Source organism: Drosophila yakuba, chromosome 2R (assembly GCF_016746365.2).
Source record: "Drosophila yakuba strain Tai18E2 chromosome 2R, Prin_Dyak_Tai18E2_2.1, whole genome shotgun sequence".
In the NCBI taxonomy this organism is placed as follows: Eukaryota; Metazoa; Arthropoda; class Insecta; order Diptera; family Drosophilidae; genus Drosophila; species Drosophila yakuba.
The window spans coordinates 13,719,125-13,739,218 of NC_052528.2; the positions used below are offsets into that span (position 1 = coordinate 13,719,125).

Genomic DNA, 20,094 nt, shown 5'->3' on the forward strand with positions numbered 1-20,094 from the left:
AATCTTTTTGGCTTTTATGCTGTGGCTGTCTATAAATAATTGTATAAATTGACACATTTTTTATAAAGTTATTAAAAAGCAGAAAGGACCGTTTTCATTCTAGATTAGCTTAGCAATTTCAAAATATTAAGAATTTATTTCAATAATCCTAAAATCGACAAATATATATACAAATTTCCACTGCTTCAAGATGCCTTGGCATATTTTAATAGCCTTTCCTCGATCTGCCGGCTAAACATTCGCACCAAACTCTCGGCCACGCCGACTTGGCTATAAGCCAGTGCACAGATGGGCTTGCTGTTCCTCATCTTGTCGGCGATGACCAGCGTCCAATCGATTTCGTGGGGATGTGTCTGGCCCTTGACAAAGCGGGCGAACATCTCCGGCAGCCATATGGCACCATCCCGGCAATAGGAGCACTGTTTGCAAGTGTGCTTCTCGAAGAACTGAATTGATCGCAGCATTACTGCCAGCGGATCACAGTCCTTGGTCATCACAATAACCGCTCCACAGCCGAAACCGCTGCCTGCATCCTGCAAACTATCGAAATCCATGAGAACCTTGCCGGCTGTGGGTGGATCCAATAGTGGCGTGGACAAGCCACCTGGGAATACTGCCGCCAGATTGTCCCAGCCACCTTTTACGCCACCAGCATGCCTTTCTATCAGATCCTTCAGGGGAATAGACATTTCTTCCTCCACAGTGCAGGGGTTATTCACCTGACCGCTGATGCAATAGAGTTTGGTTCCCGTGTTGTAACTGCGACCCAATCCTGCCCACCACTGGGAACCCCTTCGCAGAATGGTGGGCACCACGGCAATGGACTCAGCATTGATCACCAAACATGGATGCTCGAAGTAGCCCTTTTCAGTGAGGAAGGGCGGACGCCGCCGTGGTCTTCCCAGTTTACCCATCAAACAGTTGATCATGGCGGTCTCCTCGCCACATAGATACCGATCTCCGCGCTGGACCATCACATCGAACTTGATGCCCGTGCCACAGACACTGTCCCCCAACAAGCCATGATGATAGGCCTCCGCCAAGGCGAAGTGCAGGTTGCAGGCCTCGTTGTAGAACCGATTCCTGATGTACACAATGGCTCTACCGCATCCCATGGCCACGCCTACCAGGAGTATGCCCTCAATCAGTTTGTGCGGTTCATGCCGCAGGATATCCCGGTCCTTGCAGGTGCCCGGCTCACCTTCTGCACAGTTCACGATGACCATTTTGGGCACCTTCGCGGACTTGGTCTGTCGAAGGAACTCCCACTTCAGTCCGGCATAGAAGCCGGCACCTCCCCGTCCGCGCAGTCCACTCTTGCCTATCTGCTCCATGATCCATTCGGGACCCTGCTCCAGCAGATCAGCGGTGCGATGCCAATCGCCACGTTGACAGGCTCCCTGCAACCGCCAGTCGTGGCGTCCATACAGATTCTGGAACACGCGATCACAATCATTCAGTGGGCCAAATTTGGTCTTACAATTGGGCTCATATCCCTTGGGTGCAGCGGTAATGGGAGGTCTATCGGGACCCAGCTTTTTGCTACCACCCGCTTTCTTGGCGGTTTGGACCAGACGCACTTGCTGTTCCCAAACATACGGAAAATAGTTTTTGAGCATCCGGCGCAACATGTTGGCTTCTTGAAAAATAGACTTTCTGTGTATAAATGCCTTTTGAAAACCACAATCTGGACTGGCAGTGTTGTCAAGGAATGTAAAATAATTGAAGTTTTCAAATCATTTAACTCCTTTATATATCTGATACCTAATCGATTTATTATCAATATGTCTAAGTCAGCTGTCCATTTTGCAAAATTTAAATATGTCAGTCGGTCTATCTGAAAAATGTACGCTGCGGGTTGTTTGAGCCATGTTCATTTTATTCAAATTTGGGCTCAAATTAGAAATTGAAGGCCAGATCTAAACAGCATTTGGGCCGAAATCCTTTTTAAACGAGTTTCCTGGCCCAAAAATCATAGGCAAAGACGGGCAGCAAAGTAAACATGTAGTAGTATGTATATCGGGCCAAAGTTGGTCGACGACAAATTGGAAGACTGAAAGTAGCGCAACAAATGCTGCCATAACGACAATGGGAGCACCAACAGCAGCAATAAATTTAGGAGTATACCGGCAGCACAAACCCACATCTATACTCACATTCGCCTCCACATCCACGCCCATACCCACACTCACACGCCAGATGTGAGGCAGTTTTTCCCAGGGCAAGGACATGTGCGAATGCGTATACGTAATTTTCTATGAATCGAGAAGCAGTAGCAGCAGCAGTAGAAGCTGTGGCGCAGACAGGTCCTTTCAATTTATGCAACCATCCGATAGCGATTCGCCTTTAATGACAGGCAACAAAAGGCATCCCGAAACCAGATGAACTGGAGATAAGATTCTGGTACCTGAGCACCCTGAGAGGGATTCAATTAGCGGGCTTTGTGTGCCGGAATGAAATGGTACTCGCACCCAAATGAGTTGCCTGCGACATTAGCGACAAAGTGGAGTTTGGCTCGCGGCGAACTCATTAGCATACACTAATCGGCGCCATGTGGCATCCTGTGGAGCATCCCAAGATGCAATCCAGCTGCATTAAGAGCTTTCGAGCACGGTGCACAACAATCCACAAATCACGCACTTAATTGGGGGGACTGTTGACTTAGGACTACGAAGGAATGCCAAACGGGTTGGCTGAGCCAAGAGACAAATTTGGCCAACAGTTTGTGTCTTATTTAGGGGACATTACACTCTCCAAATATATATTTCAACTTCTAAGGAGACAGTCGTTGTTATACCCGTTACTCGTAGAGTAAAAGGGTATACTAGATTCGTTGAAAAGTATGTAACAGGCAGAAGGAAGCGTTTCCGACCATATAAAGTATATATATTCTTGATCAGGATCAATAGCCGAGTCGATCTGGCCATGTCCGTCAGTCCGTCCGTCTGTCCGTCCGTCTGTCCGTCCGTCTGTCCGTCCGTCTGTCCGTCCGTCTGTCCGTCTGTCCGTCCGTCTGTCCGTCCGTATGAACGTCGAGATCTCAGGAACTACAAAAGCTAGAAAGTTAAGATTAGGCATACAGACTCCAGAGACATAGAAGCAGTGCAAGTTTGTAAATTCATTTTGCCACGCCCACTCTAACGCCCACAAACCGCCAAAAACTGTCAGAGTTGAAGACAATCCTTCGCACTTCCACTAGCTGAGTAACGGGTATCAGATAGTCGGGGAACTCGACTATAGCGTTCTCTCTTGTTTTTATTTGGTCTCATAGCAGTAGAGATTTTTTTAAGTGTTTGCCCTCTCGACGCTGATGCCAAAAGGTAAACTGCAATCGCCCACGAATAGTCGAGTTGTTCCTTTCCACGTGTGTAAGAATATGACAGGATGGCTAGTTTTCCGAATGGTGGAGTGGTTTTATTGGCTTTAGAGGGTAACAGTTGTTACATGAGATTTTCTTCTACAAACTTTACGTGCGCTTCCTTACGCGTGCCTTTTTGATCTCTTCTTCTTATTCTTCTATCGAGCTCGATCTTAATTTAACTTAGCTATCGATTACAGTATAGGGTTTTGCTTAAACTAATCCTTGACAACAACCCGCTCGTTACATTCGGCCTCTCCTGACGATCACGGCGTCCTCGCGTGATTATTAATTTGTGTCGTCTTCCTCTTCGTCGTCTTCATCTGGCTCATCGGGGGGGATTTCGCACCAGCGCTTCATCTTGTCTGATGAATACACTGACTTATAATGTCTCTGCTTTCGTTGGGCATGTGGCAGATCTTCAACAAGATATCGGTCGTTGGGCAGCACTTTCGACACAATAAAAGGACCTTTGTATCGCGGCTCTAGTTTGCGCGACGTGCCTGTGCTAAAAGGCTCGTTCTCAACCAAAATAATGTCTCCAGGGCTATAGACAGTTGGCTTGGAATGGGCGGCGTCGTATCTCTTCTTGGCAACTGCTCTGTGGTCGTTGATAGTGTTCGCAGCGTCAGCTCGGAGCTTCTCTAATTCGGCATCAGTCATCATTCCTTGGTCTTGATTCTGGATCACACTTGTCAGCGTGTTTTTAAGGACATCTCGGGGCTCATAACCATATAGAAGCTGGAATGGGGAACATTTAGTAGTGCTATTTACCATGGTATTAATGCTCCACTGGATTGATCGCAGCATTTCGTCCCAACGTTTCTCGTTTTCATTTGAAGGCAAAAGCATTGACATAATAATTCGATTTGTCCTTTCTGCATGACCGTTGGCTCTTGGTGTTCTCACGGCGTTGAGTATATGCTTTACATTGTTCGACTTGCAATATTTCTCAAAATCTTTGGACGTGAATGCGGTACCTCGATCGGTTACAATTCTATCTGGCATTCCCACGTAGCTGGTGACTTCTTGTAGGGCATCTAGGACGTGTTTTGTTGCTGTACTTTTTACTGCTCTAACGATGGTGAACTTGGTGAAAGCGTCGACAAGGACTAAAATATGTTCATTTCGTTTTGAACTCTTCGGAAACGGTCCCAGGTGATCCATGTGAACGGTGGAAAATGGAATCGGCTTGATGTCATCGTAGTGGTACTGACCTTCCTGGCGTCCACCTGGTATTTTATACATTGCGCAGCCGACACAGGACTTGATATAGCTTTTTACAAAATTACGCATTCGGGGAAACCAAAACAGATTCAAAATCCGACTGATGGTTTTATCTGTGCTCATGTGTCCGGCTTTGTCGTGGCATTCATGGAGGATATGGAATCTCAACTGCTTCGGCACAACCCAAAGCATCTTGCCGTCATATTTGCGAAACAGGCGATCTTGCTCGATTACATACTCGTCATTTTCAGATTTCTTCTCGGCTTTCATATCAGCAACTATTTTCTGGATTTTCTCGTCTTGTAGTTGTATTGTAAATAACCAGTCAGCTTCATCTATGATTGTTTTTGAGATCTTCAGGGATGCTGTCTCCATCTCATGCGATTTTTCAACTGGCGCTCTACTTAATGCGTCAACGTGGCACATCTGAGTTCCTGCTCTATGGATAATATCGATGTCGAACTCTTGTATTCGCAACCACCATCTTGCAATTCGCGGGATCAACTCTCGTTTTTCCATTGATGTTTTTAAAGCGTTGCAATCAGTAATAACCTTTACCATTTTTCCATAAATGTAGTATTTAAATCGTTCCAACGACTCGACGACGGCTAAGGCTTCTAGCTCGTAACTGTGGTAGTTTTTCTCTGGCTTGGACGTGGATCGAGAATAATATGCGATGGGCTTTAATTGATCGTCATCTTTTTGCATCAGAACTCCAGCTAATCCAATGGCACTTGCATCTGTATGTACTTCATGTTCAGCATCTATGCGGTAGCTAGTTACAACAGGTTTTGACGTGAGGGATATCTTCAATTTCTCAAAAGCATCGTCTTGTGGCTGCTCCCATTTGAACTTTTGGTCTTTGCGCAAAAGGATTCGCAATGGCTCTGATATTATTGCATATCCAGGTACGAATTTCCGGAAGTATCCAGTGAGACCCAAAAACTGTCGCACTTCGGTGATATTGTTTGGCTTTTCGAAGTCTGCAATGGCATTAGTTTTAACTTCTCCGGGGCTGATTCCATCAGGGTGTATTTGATGACCTAAAAATGTGATTGACTGCTTGTACAACTCACACTTGCCTAGATTTAACGTCAATCCGCACTCTCGCAATACTTGTAAAACTCTCTCTAGTTTTTCGTACATCTCATCAAAAGTTTGACTGCCAATGAGGATATCGTCCATGTAATGAATCATGTCGCCTTTCTTCACTCGTTTCTGTAACTCTGCCATGAGTCTGTTGAATGCAGCAGGTGCGTTCTTTAGCCCAAAAGGAAGACGTTTAAACTCAAATAGTCCATCCGTTGTGATGAATGCCGTGAACTTCCTACTCTCTGGTTCCATTTCGATCTGATAGTATCCGCTATTCAGGTCGAGTGACGAAAAATATACGAAACGCTTCGCTTCCTGCAACCTTTCCTCAATATTCGGTACGGGGAAATTTTCCTTTCTGATCAGCTTGTTCAGGCGGCGGTAATCGATGCAGAGACGGTCACTACCGTTCGGCTTCTTGATGAGCACCACTGGGCTGGCGTACTCTGACGTTGATGGAGTAATGATATCTCGCTCTAATAGTTCGTCGACCATCTTGGCGACAACTTCCTTCTTTGGCTCGGACACTCGGTATGGCGCTTGAGAGACTACTTGGCCACCCTCAACATCAATTTTTGCCTGGACAACGTTGGTTTTGCCTATGCCTTCTAAGCCTGTGGAAAAGACGTTTGCAAACTTCTCGAGCAAGCTGCATACTTTGATTCGTTCCGCTTCTTTCTGAAAATTAACAAGAAGGTTTTTAAAAATAGTCTCGGTTGAACTTGTTACCGGCTGATGAACTGCTCTCTTGAGTTCAATCTCGGTTGGCTCGAATTTCCACAACAATTCAGCGCATGTGATGACATCTTGTCCCAACAACAAGTCCTCCTGCAACATATTGTCTTCGGCGATGTAAAATTTGGCTGTCACGATTTTTCCAGCAATTTTGATATCTAGTACCAAAGCTTCGGTAAGGATACGTGAACCTCCACATATGCCCACAATTTTCATGAAGCACTCCTGTCGATCTGCGCCGATCTCGTCCGCTATGGATTTGCGAATAATACTGGCTTGGCTTCCAGTATCAATGAAAGCGTTATAGCCTTTCTCGTTGATGTGGATTAAACGAGTGAACAGCTTGTCCTGATTGGATGCACCCAAACGCATCACCTGTGCGGCTTGGCAAATCACATCGGTGGCATGAAACTTATTGCATTTGGAGCAACGCGTGTTTCTCCTCTCTTTTGGGCATGAATTAGCAAAATGTCCGACATCTCCGCAATTGAAGCATGCTCTAGCTTCTCTTGGCTTTGATTGCTTCATCTCATTTTCCTGCTTTACCTCAAAAGTACTGGATTTGGGTAAGAACTCTTTCTTATTTAGATTGGGCCTCCCTCGATTTATAAAGTATGCCTCGGTAGCGTCGCGAAACTCCTTCATTGACGAAAAATGAATGGCTGCAATACTGTTCTGCAACTCTCTGTGCTGTAGACCCGCTCTAACATATCGGATGACGGCTGCTTCACTAAGCTTAAATCGAACTCCAAGTGCTGACATACGGAAACAATACTCCTTTACGGTTTCCTTCGATCGTCTGGTTGCATTTGCCATGTTGAAGTGAATTTCAGCCTCGTCGGGCTCTGATCCGAATTCTTCTCGGATTGCCGCTGCAAAACTGTTCCATGTTGTGTGTAATATCTGCGAAGAATCGAGCCACATTTTGGCGGGACCCTTCAGCTTTGTGTAAATGGCTAGAAGTACAAATTTTTCATCCCAATGATACGCATCTACCACTTTGTTGACACGATCGATGAATTGATTGACTGAGATCGAATTGTCATCTCCGGGGTCATAATCTGGTAAGGTGTTTGCGATTTCCTTTACCGACGCTTGTCTATGGCTGATCGCCGCTTGGTCTCCAGGGTTACGGTTGATAAAATCATCTATGTCAATTTCGTCTTCCCGTTGCTGCCGCTGCTGCTGCTGATTAGCTGTTGGCATATTATTGACAAACTGCGCCATCATGTTTGTCAGCGTCGTCATCTGCTGTTGTAGTTGAGAAATCGCAGCCGCCTGTGCTGTGAATGCTTCCTCTTGTTGGCTCATATTTCCAACTGCATGTGCCAAATCTACTTCTTCCGAATTTTCGTGGTCCACTAGTCTCTGCACTAGTTCTGCTCTGGACCCTGAAACTCCCAAATTCCTTTCTCTTAGCAGATACCGCAACTGGTCTGCCTTGAGTTCCGCTATCTTGACCATCTTCTCGAAAAAATGATCGCTTCTCTCCTATTTACGCCGACCCACAATTCACCACGAGCACCGCTGTATGCCCGTCTGCAAGGGTGATCGGTATTTCACCACGATTCTCGTGAATTTCACCTTCTGTGAATTTTACCAAACGCTACACATACACACAAGCTTTTGCATGTACACCTCCAAGTTCACACAGATTCCTGGGCACTCCGCTATAAATCCATCAGCCACGTAGAAAAGGATGCCTTATCCGTTATTTGTAATCTATTGTCCTCTAGACCTTTGGGAACACCTATCCCATTACAAACTTTCCACGCCGACGATTCTTCTGCTGCCTCTGCTTTTCCGTGTCTCACACTGTTACTGCCTCTTACACATTACCAACTCGAGTTATCCCACTTCTGAACTGTAAGAATATGACAGGATGGCTAGTTTTCCGAATGGTGGAGTGGTTTTATTGGCTTTAGAGGGTAACAGTTGTTACATGAGATTTTCTTCTACAAACTTTACGTGCGCTTCCTTACGCGTGCCTTTTTGATCTCTTCTTCTTATTCTTCTATCGAGCTCGATCTTAATTTAACTTAGCTATCGATTACAGTATAGGGTTTTGCTTAAACTAATCCTTGACAACAACCCGCTCGTTACACGTGGGAGATGTTTGTGTTTGTTTTATGAGCACAGTTTGCTCAGCTCTGGTTGATTTCGTTATTATTATAGCTTGGTAATGTTTTATGGCCATTTCGTGGCTGTTTTCACACCAGTCAGCCGAACACCGCAAACCCACCGACCAAAAACAATCAGGACAGCCGTCGTTCAGCACTTCTCTGCGCCACGAAAAGTAAACATGCGGCGTACACCGGAGATTAGCTCTAATGGAGTAGCCATTCCAGTTTTAGTTTCATGCCACAAATAACTGAACAGATCCTATCGCGGAATTCACTCCCTTGTTTGCATTAACAAATGCATTGTGTACACCATTTGGGGACTTTTGTATAACGCGTTGAACACATTCTGTTACATTACGACGTATAAGCCAAATGTATTGATATTCGTTTAACGAAAATTCATTTATTGACCCGGTTTTGAAAATCAGTCGACGATATACGATATACGACGATTGGTTAATATTTGTTTTAGTAAATTTTAAAGTTCTATCAGTAGACTAGTTTTTCATACATTTCTTTACATTTATGCAGCAACTAAATAAGCCAATAAAGGCAGTCCATGTCAAAGGTCGTAATTCAGTCCTTGGGCTATTTCAGGTTCCACATAGAGTATTTAATGGTTGCAACTGACCACATTCCTTTCGAAAATTTAAAGTCGCACATGACTCCGTGCTTTTTTGTCCTTGCCCATTATTCAACCATTTAACGACTTGTACAATGAACATGTACAAAACCTAGGACAATTAAATTGGAAATAATAAACCTATACAATTTATCAAAGATCGAACTAATTGACTAATGGTGCTCCATATTTTGTATACTATTTACCATTGGATGGAGATGTAGAATCTCTTCCTGTGATGCCACTAGCGAACTCCTAACTAAATGAATTTAGCACATATTTGACACTTACCACATGTGCCAACGAGTCGATATTGGCAGACTAAACTAAACAGCAATCAATAGACGCCCCAAGGACACTGCCGCTGCCATTGACTTTAAATAAGCTAATTTACATGCACACATGGAGCTCCTGGTGGCAATTTGTAAGCGTCGTCGACAATGCCAGCAAATTTACAGCCCACGGTGGCAGTTGCAAGTGGCGCAGCTGCACATTAATGTCCTGGTTGCCCCTCGCGCCCGAATTGCAGACCCACAGGATCCCTTCGTCCTCAGACAATTGTGGTTTGTCTTCAGCCAGCTTTTCAGTTGCCTGCTCCTCTGCGGCTGCTTGTTTTTGCTACAAAACGTCAACTCATTATCGAGGACGGGATTGCGCAGTTCATCCAACTGTTGAATTGGTATTGGTATTTGGTATTTCGGTTTAAGATAGATGGATGAATTAATTATATGAGATTCGAACTGAGACTCAGATTTTGGGGCTTTAGGATACGAAATTTGCAATTCAAATATGTATTTTATGAATGTTATTCCAGCTTAAATGAGGAACGGTTCTTACGATAATCAAGAGATCAAATTACATAAACATATTGAAATATATCGCTATCAATAAGTCGCTCTTCTAACAGTTAGATTGCACAGTTTAGTGTGTTAAATTGCTGAGAATTGTATTTTCTAAATTTAAATTTCTAATAAGCTAAAAATTTGCAGGAAATATTGTTGTACGATATGTAAAACATGGCCCACAAAAGTTAAATTCAAAGTTTTCCACTCGCTTCACAATTTGTTAAAGGCGTTGCACTTTCCGTAGCATACTTTTTTGGGCAGTACGCTGAACTTTAGCATGCAGAATGTGGAAGCAATCTCAGTTATGGGCAACAACAGGTACCTGGTAGCCAAGTGAAAAGAAGCAGGTGAAAACCGTAAAATTCACATTTAAAGGCACCACAACCTCACACATATTGGGTGAGTGGAGGGGAGGGGCGAAATGTCCAGGAGCCGGAACACCATAAACAAAACTGAAAGTATTTATAACATGCAAACACGCGGTGGACCATGGTCATTTGCATGCTGACCCCACACAAACATTTATGTATGTATGGCGTAGGTTGAAATAAGGGGTAAAGGGTCAGCGCCTGCAAGTTAATCACGTGCCATGAAAAGTCACGCATACGACGCAACGGGCGACCCCAGCTGAAAGCTATGAACATGGGCAGACAATTTCAAAAGTCGTGGAATCAGGCCAACTGAAAACATGCAAGTAAATGTGTAATAATGCACAGAAAAACGCCAAAAAAAAAAACAGGGAATTGAGGTTGTACAACTTTTCGAGGTCAGGAAACAAAACTTCAAGAACAACAAAAGGCAAAAACCAACCAACTTTGAAAATGCAATCCGAAAAAGAAACACAAAGTGTATGTCCTGTTTTGGTTTTATCGCGAATTTAAAGCAGTTAGCTACCAAATTCTTTAAGTCGGTCATGGAGTTCCAGTGCGCTCCACTAGTTCATTTCATTCCACCAAGTTATTGCTATAGCCTCGGCTATAAAAATGTCCAATTCCGACAATGCGTGTCAACTTCCGAATTCTACTTGCGACCAGTTTACGACCGGTTTCATTGATGGCCAGACCATGAAGAAGAAAACTATGCACTACTTATTACACTCAATTACCGACTTTGACTCGGAAAGTGGGCTTTAATAAGATCTATTTGAATATTTAAGGTGAGCATAACAATTTTCAGAATAATAACTTTATTATTATGCACCAAAAGGAGTGAATTTGCAGTCATTTATTGATGACAATTCATACCTCACATAAATGTTCTTTAAAACTACCTGCGATTTTGGTATTTTGTATTGTAAGAAAGAAAATAAACTTGCATTGTAATGTTAGTATTATTATGGCCATTTTTTGTAACTCTACTCAAAAGTCCTCTTAAGCTATTTGCAAGTTTACTATTATTCACTAGACAAACCCAATGCAAGTGTAGAATAATATAAATTTTTCCCACTTTTCCTGAAGGTCAGACCGGTTTGCTTTCCGTTATGTTTTAGCTTTGTTTGAATATCGCCAAGCAGTTTTCAGATCGTCCTTTTCACTGGGTCACGTGCATAAATAAATTTAAAAAGCTGTCCCATTCGTTGCAATGGCACGTCAACACTTTTCGCCGTCCAGCCCAGACGTGTGGTGGGAAATAAGTTTTCCACTTTCTTATGCACGTAACTCTGGGTGAAAGTTTTGGGTTACCACTGCATGCCATCCGTGTGACATGACCAGTGTCTAATGGGTAAGCACTCCTCCTTTGGATAACTTTGAAATCGTGGGCAAAGATGGGTAGCCATGCTCCGGATTTTAGCCCATTAAGATGGCTTATGTCTGCCTCGAAGAAGGTGTGTTTGTCGACTTAATTCGAAAAGCATGTTCCAACTTTAAACCGATTTTCATATTTGCAGAACCGGCCAAACGGAACCGGAACAATGGCACCCCAAGCGACCAACTGATCCCAAAACCCAAATCGCCAATATTCCGCCAGTGAATTTGAATGTGTATGTGAATAAACGGTGGGCTGTGGGTGGCCTATGGCTGGGCAGCAATTCACGGGATTTGCATTTAACAGGGTCCACAAATGCCGACTGCCAGGAGGAGCCCCATGTTTGCTAATACATACTCGCTGCCCGCCCCGGCACTCAAAACGCTTTCTGAACACAATGAATTGTGAATTGTGAATGGTGTGCGGGCGAATGGAGACGAAGGTGCAGGAAACAGTAAAGGGAGCGGAATATAAAACCTATTACAAAATATGTTTGTGTTTCATTAAAAATTTAAGACCATCCGCAAACGAAAAGGGAATAAAGGAAGAAAATCGCCCTGTTTATGACATGCGACAAATTCATTTCGCCTTTAGCATTTGTATTAAAAATTCTTCACCGATAAAGTTATAAAAGCGAACATGTTATGCCGCCTTGTGACAAAGTGCGATAAAGCGACTATTTTAAATTATGCAGCAGCATTAAAAATAATATCAAAAAATCTGTCTGATCCAAAATCAATACATGAATAACGCTAATCGTGTTGTTAACCTTATACGAACACGAATCTTAAATTGATAAAGAGTGGAGAGTCCTTAGGCGAAAATCGAGTTCTTAATTTTCCATATGCCAAGCCTAAGGCAGAATAAATATGAAAATATGCACACATTTTTGGCATATTTCAGAGAATTTTGAACACTTTGTTAACCAATAAATGGCACATTTGACGTGGCAAATATATAACGATTGTGATGACTAATCTGGGCTATTCTGGTAATTCCAAACGATTGGGCCACAAAATTTATTAATCTTCAAAATGACAGACCGTGCGATGTTGACCGTACGTCATTAACATTAGATTTATTCGATTGGTCATCAATATTTGGATTAGGCTTGCATATTTCACGTTTTTGGTTGTTTGGCAAAACGCAATCTATATTCTATGTTTGAATGGTCAGCTGTGGCTCCAACTTATTTGTTAGCCCACAAATACGCCCCATCTGTTAAATATTTCAAGATACGAGTATTAAAGGCACGTGCGCGCAAGTGATATGCTTTATTTTATCATCCGCCATAAACTTTTACTATTGCATAATACTTTCAGCATTACTCTCTGCAATGGAGTGCATTTTGTTTGGTCATTCTGTCGAAAATATTTTTGTTTTGCTTTTCCAGATCGTATAGCAGTCTGGACATTTTTATACGACTCTTGGTGGGCGAAGAAAACTTTCGCTCCTGATTTTATTGCTCAATTGAATTAAGCAATCTGATAAACAGATTATTCGGTTTTTTTTATCGCATACGTGAAGTGTTATCTACGGTGGTGACGGCCTCAGATTACGAATAATAATAAAATACATTTTAATTGCCAACGCGAGTCAAAAACCTTTTGGATAAAAACCGTTTAAAGTGGCAGCAGCCCGCTGTCAATAAAGCAGATTAATTGCAAATAAACTGATTCACTCTTAAGCCATAATAAATTAAGTGTTTCAATTAAAGCTTCTTGTATGAGGAACTTTTTTTTATTAAGCAAATTTATTGGTAAACAGCAAGAGGCTTATTTGTGTTCTCTTACCGTATTATATTATTTTTATTCACCTGCCTGTGCTATAAATCATTGAAGAGCGGTAGTTAAATAAGAGAAGATCCTCCTGCACAATGACGCAATTCACAAAAGAGAAGTGTGTGCGCTCAGTTTTCAGTGTATTTATCTTAATCAGAAAACTCATCTCTGGAACCTTGAATTTTCTGTTTGCCCTGTCGCTCCAGACGTCCCATCTAAGTCTATGTCTATGTACATCTGCACAAACGTGTGGAAACGTATCTTGTATCTGTAGCTTTGTATCTTTGTATGCCTCGCCTTCTCTGTCTGGCTATGAGTTTTGTTTGCTTGTCTTTTATTGCGACTTGTTGACGTTCTTATTGCCGCTCTGGCCGTTGTTGTCCGTGTCGGATTCTCAAGTTTACCAACTTGCATAGCAATGAAGCGGTATGAATATGCGAGTCTGGATTGGATGAGATCCACTTTCCAGGCACGGGAGGATTTTGCCACTTGTTGTCTTTGCCACTTTGTGCGGCGTATGCATTTTGCGGCTGGCTCACGAGGACATTGTTGCCAGTCGTCTGTCATAATTTTCAATTTTATACCTCCCGAGCTTTATGCTCACCTATCCGGGAGTACGGACTACTCCGAAGTTTATGCCGTACACACGCACACACACGCGCACTCGTAAGCCGCAAATGTTTACTCGACGTGTCTTTCTGACGTTCACCACACCCGAGGACTAATGCATTAAGTCGATTTCGCGCTCCAATGGATTTTGTTGCCAATGCCACAAGTTTTGGCATCCTTCCTACTGCACACACATACACACATATGTACGTACATACATAGCCATATGTGTATCGCCTTGGATCAGCCACTTTTACACGCTCAATCGAATGGCTCCTCTACTTTCGACTGACTGACTTGCTGACTGACTGACATTTTTGCCACATTTAGTCTCGAGAGTCAATGGCACGTTAATAAAATGTCGCCAAACGAGCGGGGATTTTCGCATTTTCCGATAGTTACCCATATACATAGATGCGTAGGTAGCTGGTAGCTGACTCAGCCCGTAATCAGGATTCAATTAAGCATTTTAAAGAAATTTAATCAAACTTCGCTGACCTTTTCCGCTCCCGGAAAAGCCAATTAACAGTGGCAACAATGTCTGGGAGGATAAAAGGGGGAAACTCGGGCAGGAGTTTTCATAGCCCGGGCTTAATTAATATATCAATCTTTTTGTTGTATCCTCTCTACGGAATGTCAAGCCCTTCATGGGGCAATTAAGTGGCTATTGAAATGTTGACACTGGCCGCAACAGGACATTTTTCGGGGTTAAAGTTTGGACGGGAAAAGTTTGAGCGTGCCTTTGTGTTTGTTAAAGAACTTGCCATCATCAGTCGTGTTAACAAGTCGCACGCACATTATTTCTAATTTATGTGCATAATTCAAAATGCATGGCCTTGAGGGGGAAAAAAATACGAGAAACGAAACGAAAGGAAACTGTTGTCTAGAAAGTTGGGCTGCCCCACTAAATCACATTCATACGTCTTGCGAATGAGTAATGTGGGGCCCGTCACTCAGTCGTCAGTCGCCGTCTTCCCCCCCGAAAAGCCTCCCAAAAACACCCCGAAACCCCACGAATAGTACTTTACCACTAGCCCGCTTCTTATTAATGTTAATTACTGCCGTTGCTCTACGCAAAGCTCTTTATCCCTTTAAGCCACAACACATTTGCGAGCTTGCCAACAAACTTCAGGCCTAATTTTTGTTAATTTTTTTTTGCCTTTCGCCTTTTGCTCTTCCACTGACACACTCACAGCCAGAGGCGTCGCTCAAGGGGATGGAGATTTTAAGCAACAATTTATGCCGAAAGTTTTCGCAAATTGCTCATTTCAAGCACCGTTTGGTATGCAACACCTTCGCGATATTAGAAAATTCCTGCAGGTGAGAGATTTATGCCAACCATCGTCCTGCCAATTACACACACTCGCACATCTCAACAATATTTGCATTCCACTTGGAAATCTTAAAGATAGAAATTGTGCGCCTATTAAGGATTTTAAAGCGTTGAAAATTCACAATTAAGATACATACGTTTGGCACATGCAACGCAGTATAAGAATTAAATAATAGCAATTTTCCTCTTCAATCTTTGTGTTATTAGATTTATATCAACATTAGGTATTATATTTAATTAAAATTAAACTTGCTATATTTAGTGCATCATTAAAATCGCTAATTTATTTAATGTCCAACTTCCTCTCAGTTTAATTTCACATATTAACATTTTCTGCAAATGAATTCAGTGTGAATAGTATCTTCGTTTCCGTTTGCACAAACGCTCACTAAAGTCCTGCAAAGTAATTTGCATTTATCTAGGCGGTCTTACCTGGGAAAACACTTAGAAAACGCGGCCAGATGGAAAACGCTGGAGCAGAAATACTTGTCGCTACGTATAGTTGATGCTGAATGAGGGGAAATGCAGATGTTGCTGTTGTTGGTGCTGTTGCTTTTGCTTTTGGGGCTTTTCTCGTAGACACTATTAAGACCTGGATGCCTGAATATTGGATCAAGCATGCTTAAATTTGTTGTTCAAGTTCATGCGTTTTGTATTGCTCATTTCGATATTGTTGTTTATAATTGTTGTAATTGCTTTAATGGTTATTATGTCGGTCTCCGTAAAATTTTGTTGGCTGTATATTGCGTAAACAATCTAAGGGTGTACGCGATGAATTTCAGGTGTTAGCAATTAGGAATTTTCACATATTATAATATCCGAGTGCTTGTTTAGTTTCATTTGATTGCAATTTATTTTAACTACTGCCAGATATTTTCCTCTAATTTGGGGGCACAAAGCCAAATGGAAACTGAAGGGCCCTCAAAAAGCCAAGGTACTCTTTCCCGGAATGGAAAAATGGCCTTTTGCCATTGGCATTGCCATTGCGTTCAGGCAATGACCCGGAAGTTTTGGCATTTCATTTATCTCATTTCGGTGCTCTTTGGGTCGCCTCTCTTGGTTTATTTTACAATAATAAACATTTAGCCTTTTCATTTCGGCTCTTGTGCATTTGTTTGGTTTACGATTTTAAAGATTTACGAGATTTCTTTCCACCCAAGCACTGAAGTAAATACGATCCGCTTGGCCTTGTGCTCATACAATTGATACAATTCAAACAAGAAAAAACAAACTCATTTTTGCCAAAAACAAATTAATATCTCAGCTTTTTAATAATTCAAAATTTTCATATTTTAAACTTGACGCGAAATAGACAGCTCTACGGAAAACATAATGGCAACTAGAATTTATTTGTGATGACTACGGGACCTTTTGACTTCGGAATAGAGTACATTTTGCAAGCATGAAAGCAAGCATTCGCAGCATTCCAGGGAATCGTTGAGATAATAAAAATATTCTATTCTGTTTTTTCTGGTTTCTTTCGCCCCACCCCCGCCTCACTTGACTGGTTATAGCATTGTGTTGTCTAAATAATAGAATCGAATGGGGTTAGTGGGAGAGAAATGCCGTGCAAGGTCCAGTGGCGTTACAATATGGGAGGAAGGGAACTTTTTCGAAATCAACTACTCATATACATGTTGTTCATCAAGTCCGAAATCAAAAAAGGCGATTGAAATAGGTTCCTCCAAACTTTAGATTTTCTTTGTCACAAAAACTGCTGATACTAAATCAAGTATACGATTTAATATTTAAAAAACAAAAGGGATAATAATAATCTTTACTGCACTTCAATAAGTAACCCTATCCTTAATATTCACTACTTTGATCCGCCCCTGGTAGACCCCAACAACAACGCAAGTTCATGAGGGGGCCCTGATCGAAGGGGAGGGAGGTGGGGGTTGGGAAACTTGGGGGGAGGCTGGCAATGTCGATCAGTAAGCGAGAGGGCACTACATAAAAATAAAGACAAAGAGAGAGAACGGAGCAAAGAGAACCGATTTATATGTACATTGTTCAATGCAAAACTAAACAAATCACCAAAATAAATGCTACGAAAATAAACCATAAAGCCCACTGAACATCTGACAGAGCGCATATTAAACATTATTGTTTTTCTGCTCTTGCAGAGTCCGTGGGAGTAAGTATACATATTATTACGGCGATGACTTTGTAAGCGTTTTGTTATCACACACGGTGTAATCACATGGTCGCCTTATTTAGTTTAATTATTCAAAAATAATTGCAGTTCTTGCCAGCTCTGCGTAATTTGCAACTGCGCGTTTTTTGGGTTTTACCGGGTAACGGGACACGGCACACACGAAACACAAAAAAACACTGGCACACACACGATAACGGTTAGGCAGCAAGACACAAGTCGGCACAATTGTTAATTATTTTAAAAATTATTTAAATGCGCCCAGCGAACCGCACACGTTGGAGAATCAACAACAAATCGGAGCGACGCTCAGCCGCAAAAACCCTCTCACACACTCATACACACACAAGCGCACGCAGGCCAATCAGCTGTTCGTGTTGATCGGCCGCTAGGGTTGCCAGCGTCTCGAAATTCGGAATTCAATCATTTGAATGTAGGGAAATACTTTGCGTCGCGCAACGGTTTTTCAGACGCTTTGTTGCTTCACTCTTTTAGCTGTTTACCTAAGTGAAACGACTGCTGTCGGTGACCTTGTGGGCGCACTCCCACTTTTTCACTTTTAATTGCCGAGCGTTGCGAGTAGAACTTTAAAACACGCACAGCTTACTTAGTTTTATTGCACTCCGCGGCCGCTGTTTGCTAACGGTACAAAAAAACGGCGAAACGACCTAACGGTACAGCAGTCCGAACACGACTGAGCGCAGGAATTCGGAGAAGTTCCTTATATACCGTTACGATGCGAGGGCCAAAGACCCGTAGGACGCAGGCGCAAAGCGGAAACCGTGTCAACTGGCGGCCTCAGGGTCAGGATGTCAGGGAGAGAGCCGCGGAGCCGGAGAGCGAGCACATGCAACAGCATTAGCCAAAAACTCCCACTCCTCTTACCAACTGTCCGCAAACTAAGTCCCCTAGACAACTGGGTTGGCGCCAGGTGGCGCTGAATAAGATTGGACAACCGGAGGGTCATTGCATCGTGATCGACGGAGTGTTTAGTATAGTTGTTAGGGAAACCTAATTTAAATCAAAGTGATCCTAATTGCTGTCTTTCATTTTTCAATACTTAGTAATTTACAATGTAACTCGAAAACCCTGAGTACCGTTAAACATTTCGACCGCCTTTTTTATTGGGTAGCAATAACTAATATTGTTTTACTTCTAAAAAGAACTTTAAATACTATACTCTTACAAAAAATAATGAATATAATACAATTACTTATCAAATGTACTATTTTTTTCCTAAAAATAACATCTTAAAATAATTTACAACACAATTCTGTTAAGCTTTCGCCACCTTTAACTTAATTCACTGCGGAGGTACCGCTCCCGCTTCCATTCGCGCACCTTTTCCCTCTGCATATCGTTTCGCGTTCTTCTCGGCTGATATATGGGATCCCTTCTCCTAACAGCGTTTAAATCAAAGGCTCCAAAGTGGGAGACGCGTGCCGGCTGCTGTTCGATTCCTAGTCCAGTACGTTGCTTGCGAAGAACAGTCTTGACAGGATACAATCGACCACTTTGACTGGGTCCCAATCCGTGCTCCTGGTCCCAGCCCTGTTTTACCATCAACTGGAGTCCCCGATTCTTGGCAGATATATTAAACTTGTGTAGCTTATGAGCGGGCAGGGCCTTTAGATTGAACTGATGCACTGTGGATGTTTGATGAACTGGCCAGGGGGTTTCCTTGTAGTCTCTCTTGCAGATTTCACAGTAAAAGGGGTTGCTGCTCTCAATTGACTCATCCTCATCGCTAGGTTCTTCTAGTGTGGGTAGGGTTTCTAAAAGATGAACTACCTCAGAGTGACCTTTCCGTTGGGCCAGTTTCAAAGCTGTATTTCCGGATTTGTCAGAGGTCTCTACTTGCACCCCTCTCTGCAGTAGCCAACTCACTACTTCAGTGGCTCCCTCACAGGCAGCCATCATCAAGGCAGTCCAGCCAAAAGAATCGCGAGAGTTCAGATCCTCCTCCGAGACCTCCATTTGGAACAGCTCCTCTACTTTGTTGCTGGTGGCCAAACGGAAGAACTTGCTTTTGTCAAACGGAACTAGGATTCTTTCTTGCACTTTTCTTATTTCTCCAATATTATGGGAAGATGGTAGCTTAACTTGGCAGGTGGGTGCTTCCAACACCTCCTTGTAGAAATCACGAGCCTCCGCTCCGTTTAATCCATCGATTTGGTGTTTTACTGCTTTCGAGGATTCGGGGATAAAATCCGGGTCTCCAGCACGGACGAATCGCTTTAGTTGCAGTGGAAGTGTTGTTAGAGCCAGCCAATTTGGATGCAATTCATTTTGAGAATTCATTTTTCCCAATAATAATGTTAACTTGTTTTGTAAATAAACATTTTGCAGATGTGAGCCAGGGCTGCGAAGTGCCCAAGAATATCGTACGGAGATTAATCGATAGTACAACTAATCGAATATAGAGATGGTGATTGTTAAGAACTTAAGGGTACAAAGACCACTGTGGA

The 20,094-nt window shown here is 42.7% G+C and overlaps 4 protein-coding genes across 9 annotated transcripts in view; all 4 read right to left on the reverse strand.

The window, feature by feature from the left end:
• The window catches only part of LOC6530503 (transient receptor potential cation channel trpm), a 52,061-nt gene extending 33,743 nt beyond the window's left edge, over positions 1-18,318 (reverse strand). Inside the window, exons 1-2 of one of the 6 annotated variants that reach the window (XM_039372420.2) lie at positions 18,130-18,318; positions 15,904-16,227 (exon numbers count right to left, since the gene is read on the reverse strand). The gene's annotated coding sequence lies outside the window, so the exon portion shown is untranslated. Of the gene's footprint in view, positions 1-15,903; positions 16,228-17,618; positions 17,934-18,129 lie in introns of those variants that run through there. The other 5 variants (XM_039372430.2, XM_039372424.2, XM_039372423.2 and 2 more) reach the window with 5 other exon arrangements.
• Positions 92-1,730, reverse strand: LOC6530505 (NADH dehydrogenase [ubiquinone] flavoprotein 1, mitochondrial). The gene has a single exon (XM_002091384.4). It carries the CDS (start codon positions 1,629-1,631, stop codon positions 186-188), a length of 1,446 nt encoding a protein of 481 aa, XP_002091420.1. The 5' UTR covers positions 1,632-1,730; the 3' UTR covers positions 92-185.
• Positions 3,647-7,876, reverse strand: LOC122319558. The gene is made up of 5 exons (XM_043206965.1): positions 7,502-7,876; positions 6,407-6,787; positions 5,662-6,355; positions 5,144-5,568; positions 3,647-4,099 (listed from the first exon to the last, which is right to left on the reverse strand). The coding sequence occupies exons 1-5, from the start codon at positions 7,874-7,876 to the stop codon at positions 3,647-3,649; spliced, it is 2,328 nt and encodes a 775-aa protein (XP_043062900.1).
• A 402-nt stretch (positions 18,319-18,720) lies between the features above and the next one.
• LOC6530506 (G patch domain and ankyrin repeat-containing protein 1 homolog) lies at positions 18,721-20,006 on the reverse strand. Its single transcript, XM_002091385.4, has one exon. It carries the CDS (start codon positions 19,925-19,927, stop codon positions 18,920-18,922), a length of 1,008 nt encoding a protein of 335 aa, XP_002091421.1. The 5' UTR covers positions 19,928-20,006; the 3' UTR covers positions 18,721-18,919.
• Between the last annotated feature and the right edge of the window lie 88 nt (positions 20,007-20,094).

Bases quoted from the DNA above. Each gene is read 5' to 3' on its own strand.
- LOC6530505 (XM_002091384.4), bottom strand. From the start codon at position 1,631: ATGTTGCGCCGGATGCTCAAAAACTATTTTCCGTATGTTTGGGAACAG.
- LOC122319558 (XM_043206965.1), bottom strand. From the start codon at position 7,876: ATGGTCAAGATAGCGGAACTCAAGGCAGACCAGTTGCGGTATCTGCTA. The intron at 6,356-6,406 runs GTAACAAGTTCA...GTTAATTTTCAG, and splicing joins AGAGAGCAGTTCATCAGCCG to AAAGAAGCGGAACGAATCAA. The intron at 4,100-5,143 runs GTAAAGGTTATT...TCCCCATTCCAG, and splicing joins ACTACATTTATGGAAAAATG to CTTCTATATGGTTATGAGCC.
- LOC6530506 (XM_002091385.4), bottom strand. From the start codon at position 19,927: ATGAATTCTCAAAATGAATTGCATCCAAATTGGCTGGCTCTAACAACA.